General features: G+C 42.3%; 1 protein-coding gene across 1 annotated transcript in view; it reads right to left on the bottom strand.

Annotated features, from left to right (window-relative positions):
- Positions 1-3,736: 3,736 nt before the first annotated feature.
- Positions 3,737-8,304, bottom strand: part of LOC142662857 (arsenite methyltransferase-like) — a 60,234-nt gene continuing 55,666 nt past the window's right edge. The window contains exon 11 of the mRNA XM_075841081.1: positions 3,737-7,791. Coding sequence (XP_075697196.1) covers positions 7,681-7,791 — 111 coding nt within the window. The 3' untranslated portion in view covers positions 3,737-7,680. The remainder of the gene's footprint in view (positions 7,792-8,304) is intronic.

Raw genomic sequence — 8,304 nt, 5'->3', positions numbered from 1 at the left:
TATGAGCCGTGGCATGCTGAGGGGTTCAGGAGGGGAGAAGCATGGAGGAGCGGTGAGGTGAGTATACATTTTTTTTCTATTTATTGTCCGATGGGGAAGGGGGGATATTCTGATGGGAGGACAAGGTACGGGGCCCGGCACGGGCCTCTACCTTGCTACATTCCATCACAGTAAAATCTATTAAATTATAATACATTTGTCAGGCTGTGATAGCCCTGCCCCATTGCAACTTTTGGGCCCTTTTGCACATTTTTTACACCAGTAAGGTTAATAAATTCTCCCAATATGTCCGCCCCTTAGTTTAGGACAGGCTGGGAGTTGTAATTTTGCATCAGCTGGAGAGCCACAGGTTTGAGACCATTGCAATAGACCTTTATTCCATTATTTATTCCAGCAGAAACCCCATGACATATGATATGCATTTTCCCACTAAATACAGAGGTCTATTGCCAAAACACCTTGGTTGCGCTGGGATTTTGCAAAAATCGTTGCGAAAACTGCAATATGATCACAACGTGTGAATATACCCGTGGTCTTCTGAAATTATGCCATTTATATTTACTGACTGCATCACCTATAACGATCATTTTTACAGCGGCACAATTGATGAAGGTCAACAATGAATGATAGTTCATTCACACTAGTTAATTATCTTTACGCTTGCGTAATTGAGCGAATTGTGCCGCCAGTGTAAACAGCCATGTAATCTCCCGAGGTCAGGATTGAAATTGAATTGAAGATATTTTATAATACAATGGACTTGAATGCTAAGAAACGCCCAAATGAAAAGTAAAGGTGGTCATAGTTGTGAACTACCATGAAATAAATGGGAAACTCTCCAACAGCGGGTACCCCAGGTCTAATGATACAATTTTGTTAAACATTAAATAGATGATTTGCTGATAGGAAAGATAAGACTAAGTTATCAAAGTCAAACTGTTTCTTTATCTACGATCAATCTGGAATGTACCAGAGATGAATAACCGGGAACATTCAGGTTGAAGACCGTAGGATCCATTTATCAGTTATGTACGCCATAAACATTTAATTATCTAATGTACTGCAAAGTCTCTTTTAAATTGGATCCACAAAACCTTTGCCTTTACTTTGTATAAACATTGGTCAACAATATAAAAGAACTCAACCAACCTGTAAGGCTTTTCTTTAATAGTTATAAAAGATACAAAGTCATTAATATTTTGGCTTTATAGCGCTCTCTTCTGGTTCTAAACTGTTCAAATACATTTGAGTTCTAAAGACTAAGGCCTCATACACACGACCGTAGCCATTTCCGGGTCGGCCGGCCACGGAGTGACAGCCGCGAGCCGCCTGAAAATTGCGGGCTGTGCACATGGCCGCGGCCATTATTTACAATGAGCCCGGAGCGCAGAACACGGCCATAATAAGACTTGCCCGTTCTTTCTTCGGTCTGAGCTCCGGGGCCATGCACAGACCGTGAAAACCACGGTCGTGTGCATGGCCTCATAGGAATGAATGGGGCCGCAATTCTCCCATGGATTTTCGGGGGAATTGCGGCCGCAATGGCCCCATGCCCACTTCAGTTTGTTTCATCAGGGTGCTATCCGTTTTTTTGATACATTCATTTCAATGGGGCCATGCACACTTCCGTTGTTTTAACTGAACAGTGTGGCCGTTCCATCAAAAATAGGACAGGTGTTACCCCTGCCCATTTTTGATGAAACAGTCTCGGCCTTTTCATTGATTTGGTTCGTGACACAACGGACTGCACACGGAAGCCATCCGTATTTCCTGGATCCGTCATTAACGGACGTATGACGGCCAACGGAAGTGTGCATGAGGCCTAACAAAGTTTCATGCTTCTAGTTCCTGATGCCAGGATAGATTGTAGTGACATTACTTTACCACAGCATTTGTGCATCATCAAAGTGACTTAGCAATATTGTGGTGCTTGGGAAGATCAGTCTTTAAATCAGTGGCGGACATAGACAGTATGTGGGCCCCTTGCTCTCCCACGACCAATTTATAGAGTTCCCTACTCCCTACTGAATCTCGTGACTGTGTGGTAGATCGGAATCTACCAATAATAATAATATCGAACAAAGGGAATCATTAAAGGAGATTTCCCCACACTAGAAAGTGATCCACCTTCTGATCAGTGGGAGTACTGGCTGATCCTCTGCTTTACCCTGCACTGCAATGCTCCCAGCCAGCCACTGTGCGGGGTACTGCCATACAGCCACATTGACTTGAATAAAGCTGTGCTGCAGAGCGGGTGGCCAGGAGCACCATTGTATGGGTGAAATACCGATGCTCAGAGAGAGGTCAAACCCACATGTTCATAATGTTATGGCATATCCTAGTAACATGCCATAAAATTACAAGATATAACCTTTAAAACTTATCAAAGTCCCTTAGACAGTAGGGGGAACTAGTGTCAAGAATTGTGATATAGGGCCCGTGGGCAGCTGCTCAAGCTGCATTTACGGTCCATTCCTGCTTTAAAGGGAACGTATCATCAGAAAATGACCTATTGTTTAAATTTATGTTGGAATATTAAACATATTAATAATTTGTGTTGATACTTTTTTTTTTCTCTGTCATTGTCTTTATTTATAAATGATCCTAAAATCTTGAAGATTTCGCTCTAGCCATTGAGCCTCACAATAGACTGACCCTTCCTGTTCTGTAAAGATCACTTCTCAGCAGTCATCTTATTATCATCAAAGGCAGGATAACACTGACAGGTAACACCTCTATATAGACTGTAACGTCTATGGCCGCGTTCCATCGTTCATAGACATCCTGCTGCTGTGCTGCGTCGTCCCCCTGTGAGGTGCCGGCTCTCACTTCCGGGTATCGAGACTGTCTCCCGGAGGGTGCACACGCTCTTAAAGGGCCAGCACGCGCACATGAAAATCATCATCATTAACTCACACGATTTCCTGGACTATAAGAAGGCCAACGCCCTTCTGATCCTCGCCTGAGCGTTGTTGTTTCCCAAAGTTTGTCTTGCAAATGATCTCCTAAGTGTCTTGCAGTTCCCAGTGTTCCCCGTACCTGTATCCTGTATCCCGTGCTATCCAGTACTATCCTGGTATACTGCCGTGCTGAGCTGTTGTCGTGTTGAGCTGCATTCCACGCCTGACGTCTACCTGCCGCCTGGTCTCAGCCGAGCCTGCCTTGCTACTGACTACATTGCTTCAGGTACCCTTTCTGGACTATAGACTCTGTACCATACCTGTTCGGCCAGCTGCCATCCCGCTACGCGGTACGGCCCAGTGGGTCCACACCCCGCATCGTGACATAGACAACGCAGGATCCACCACTGACAATAGGTGATGGACACAGCTCCCCTCCTATCCCTACCTGCACAATGCCTAGAACACCCTCCCATAGAAGTCAATGGAATGTCATAGAAGGGGATCCCCACTTAGGACCCACCTCTAACAGACAGAGCGTAGAGTCCCTAACAAGCAACAGTTCTTGCTCTGGCAGATCAAATCCGTCCATATATTAGAAATGGTCACTTGTAATGCTACATTGTCTCTGGGGATTTAAGATATCTTGCATAAAAGGGTAGCAAACGGGCTAGTGGCATATAAGGGCATTGAAGAGAGCGGGCAAATATAATTTTTTTCACTATTTTCATTGAGACCTCTTTTTTTACATAAACCCCATGTGTCCCCACACCAAAAAGGTCGGACAGCTCCGATCAGTGGTATAGCTGATAGTCACCAATAAGAACAATTCACCATTATAACTTATAATAATAATCTTTATTTATATAGCGCCAACATATTACACAGCACTTTACAATTTAGAGGGGACATGAAACAAACAATATCAGACATTACATAGTGACAAGGTTCATTTACAATTCAAACCTGGGGAGTGAGGACCCTGCTCGCAAGAGCTTATAATCTATGAGGACATAAGGGAGACACAAAGTGTAATAGTGTTTGTTCTGTACAATGGTCCGGCCATTTTTATACACATGCGGTGGTAACATAAAGCTGCATGAGCCGGTCACCAGCCAGTATCCGTGTATGACGGACATGAAGAGAAGGAGTGTAAGGGAATCTTATTCTGATGACTAATCTAAAAGGAGGGCCATGGAAAGGAGTCAGATTAGGGAATGTTATAGGCCTGTCTAAATAGATGTGTTTTCAGGGCACGTTTAAAACTGTGGATATTGGGAATTAATCGGATTGTCTGGGGTAGCACATTCCAGAGGACGGGTGCAGCACGAGAGAAATCCTGGAGACGGGAGTGGGAGGTTTGGATTATGGAGGATTTTAATCTAAGGTCGTTGGCAGAACGTAGAGCCCGAGTAGGGTGGTAGACAGAGATGAGGGAGGAGATGTAAGGAGGTGCAGCACTGTGGAAAGCTTTGTGGGTGAGAGAAATAAGTTTGAATTTTATTCGGGAGGGGATGGGCAACCAGTGCAGTGACTGGCACAGATTAGAGGCGTTGGTGTAGCGGTTGGTCATAAAGATGAGCCTGGCTGCTGCATTGAGGATAGATTGGAGAGGGGAGAGTTTAGTGAGGGGAAGACCGACTAGTAATGAGTTACAGTAGTCAAGACGAGAGTGAATCAGAGCAACAATGAGAGTTTTTACTAGTCTTATGTAACTCTTTGTAAATAACTATTCAGGCCTGTGTGTTACCAAAGTATCATTGTAAACTTGGGTCAGAGAGGTGAGTAAATGATTACAGTGACAGACTTAGCAGTTCTTATTTTATAGTTCCGGTTGCAAGGCAGTTGTAAAAGGATATTGTAAGAGATCTCGCATGAAACTCAACCCATCTCAAGTATAGTGTCCAGTGAGTATACTCTTTATACTAGAGTCTGTGGACTGAATGAAAAATGTCCAGCTTTAAACTGACTTGTTCATGGACTTTCTGGAGGAGAAATATATAATAATAGCATAATAAAGCATCAATTATAACTATTATTACAATTTCACTTTTCTTGTTTGCTCATACTCCCTGTGTTCTGGCTCCCCTCAAAAAGGTTGTCCGGCCACAGGAGCGTTTTTCATACTGATGACCTATATACAGGTTAGGTCATCAGTATATGATTGGTGAAGGTCCGACACCCGCACTGATCAGCTGCACCGGCTGCCTCAGGGCACTGGATGTTATGCACTGTATGCAGTGTTCGGTGCCGGAAGTAGACGGCTCTGCACACTGCATAGCGGCCATTCTGCAGAACTCCAACTCTGCTCCTATTCAACGATTAGCCAAAACAAGATGGCAGGACTGGACAGAATAGAGGAGTGCAGATAAAAGGTATTTCGTTTTTTTCTTTTTTATTATTGTTCTTTTTTTTGAGGGCTTTGTTAGAGCAAAGTAAGATAGAAAAGATCACACACCTCTTCACATTTGGATTTGACTAGTTGTGCAAAAAAAATAAAAAATTCAATTGCAAATGTGCCGCATTACAACTACTGGTGAGTGATCTCAGACATAAAACGGCAACATATTAGGGGCGATATTATGATGCCAACGATTGAACCCCCTGCAGTTCTACTGAAATTAACTTAGATCACCATATGGCGCGTTCAGGTGGTACGACTGTAAAACAAACACTATAATGTGACTGTATTATGTAATGACACATTTCATAAAAAGCAGTTAGGTGGGAGTCCAACCTCTGTGAGCCCCACAGCAGTCGAGAATGAGAGGCCCCCAAATCCCCATTCTTGGCCAAAGAACAGGACAAGAGTTACCAACCTTCTCCATAGAGATGCATTCATTTGGAGCATTGAAAAAAGCCTGTGTGGAATCAATAGAGTGCGCAGCCTGTGTGTGTAAAGTGAAGGCACATTCTTGCACGGCTCTCTAGCCAAGAATGGGGATTTTGGGGCCCCTTGTTCTAGGCAACATTGAGGGTCAGAGTTCAGACCCCTGCCAAGCTTACTTACTGTAATCATCAGTCTAGTTGACCAGTCATAAAAGTAAAAAGGGGGTTGTCATTAGACAACCTGTTAAACACCTTAAAAGAGGATTATTCACGGACCTGTATTTACCAATGATTATTATTATTATTATTTTTTACATTTTGGGTGGAAATGAAGCACATTACCATAATCATTGCTTAATGGCTTTAACAAGCCTCACATATTCTGCAAGTAAAGGCAAATGAAAAGACATAAAATGAACAAAAAAAACGGAAAAGCAACAGGTTTGGGAGGATGACATTTAAACACCTTACATTGTGATCCCACAAAAGAAAACGAATTGGACTTAACAGCAGGACAGGAAAGATAGAATTGCTAAAGTGAACTCATTAAAACTGAATATACTGTGCGGCAGTCATTAGAGGCCAAGGCTGGACCCGCTGTGCTTAGATTATCAGTTGCAATTTGACATTTTGCCTTCCTATTCAGCAGATGTATTAATGTAATATTAATTGAATATTCTAAGCATATGGCCTTGCAGGGTGTTATTGTGTGTCAGTATATAAATATCATGCTAAGCCGGCCTGATGAGTCTTGTCTGCTGAAAAAAGTGTGCTTTGCATAAAAGGAAAAAAATCACAGCAAGAAAAAAATACATTAAGAGAATTGTCTTTTGTAATTTTCTTTAGAATGACTATACTGTATAAAATACTAAATCCATTAGTAAAAATATCAGTTAAATTATTTTGGACTATATAACTAATGTCTTGGGGCTTTCCTAGAATCAATTTTTGTGTAGCAATCAATCCTATCCCGGAGCAAAAGTGGCCCACGGAGTAAGAGTTCAGCTTGAATTCAGATTGGAAAAATGAAATGTAGATTCTGATTGGCTACCAAGGAGACATAGTCAAAAAGGCCCACATTTGCTTTGTACTCTCCTTTTGCTGTAATACGCACCTTGGGGTAGATTTACTATTGTTGTTGCACCAGAGTTCTGGCCTAATTTGTGCTTTTTTAGGGGCGCTAATCAATTTAGCCAGATGTTTTATTGATTTGCATAAGAAAATAACAGATGTTTGCGCCTCACTAGACACTTTTCAAAAGAAAAGAGCGCGGCTTATTGGAAGAGGGTGTGACTTAAAAAGGATAGACGTGCACACAAATTTAAGCTAAAAAAAAACTGGTGCACACTAAGCCAAGCAAGAGGTCGTATAAGGAAGAGAAAAGTCTCTAAAACGTCCAGCAAAATGCACAAATTTATCATTGTTTGGCCCATCATGAGTTTGGCCCATCTTCTAATTGTACTTAATGGTTTACAGTAAATGCACAAGTCTTAGGTTTCAGTGTATGATGGTTTGTCAAAATTCAATACAAGATATTTTTCTTTCTTAGCGGGAGTTGACACAGAGTTCTTTGGTATGTTCTTTTACGTGGAAACCACGTCGGAAAAAGCATCAAAAAACGCCTCCCATTGATTTCAATGGGAGGCGGAGGTGTTTTTTTCCCGCGAGCGGTAAAAAACGCTCACGGGAAAGAGACGCAACATGCCGTATTTTTGGGCGTTTACTTCTCTGAACTCCCATTGACATCAATGGGAGGCACAGAAAGCGTTTTTCGCAGCATTTTTTGCCCGCGGCGCTCAATGGCCGCAGCCGAAAAATGCAGCGAAAAACGGCATGCAAGCAGATCAAAATCTGCCTGCAAAAAACTCAGTGTGAACAGGGCCTTAGGTGTGTTAGTTTAGACGCTCTCTTCAGTTTTGATTTATGTCCCGGCTTTGTTACATTCTCTTGTTTATATTCCAATTTCGGGGTTTTTCCACAGACATTCCTTTGGTTGAGAGGAGTTGCAAGAATTAGTCTCTTGACTGCAGTCTGCAAACTGGAATGGATCACTGATAATTTCCTGTAAGGAAAATCAAAGCAAAAACACAAATTCATATTAGAATGAAGCTGGAAAAAACATGTTCTCAATGTCCTGAAAGAAGCCATCATTCACATAATCAGGACATTATAGGAGAGGGGCTTTACCAAGTTTTTTGAAAATCATGAAACACACAAGAAACAAGACGAAGACGAAGAGTACTGAACCATTATTGACTCCTGAGGAAAAGGCAGACCACACCTAAGTAATACTCAATAGTCCTCTATAGAAATCCATCCAAAACTAAGTTCAAGGTATCCAGTCCAGTTCTTATTTATAGAGTATCCCACCACAGAAAACCACATTAAAATTAAAAACGTGGTGGCAATAAGCTACTCGCCATGGGTGTGGTTCCTGATACCTCCAGCGAAATCAGATGTTTGGAAAGATGCGACTGGCTGCTGGGGAAATATAGTATTAAATGGCAGCCATTCACATGAATGGCCATCCATGTAATACATGGACAGCACTAGTCTGCCAAAGCAAGAGCCAATG

Source organism: Rhinoderma darwinii, chromosome 11, assembly GCF_050947455.1.
Source record: "Rhinoderma darwinii isolate aRhiDar2 chromosome 11, aRhiDar2.hap1, whole genome shotgun sequence".
Classification (NCBI taxonomy): Eukaryota; Metazoa; Chordata; class Amphibia; order Anura; family Rhinodermatidae; genus Rhinoderma; species Rhinoderma darwinii.
This window is presented reverse-complemented; position numbering and strand designations above follow the sequence as displayed.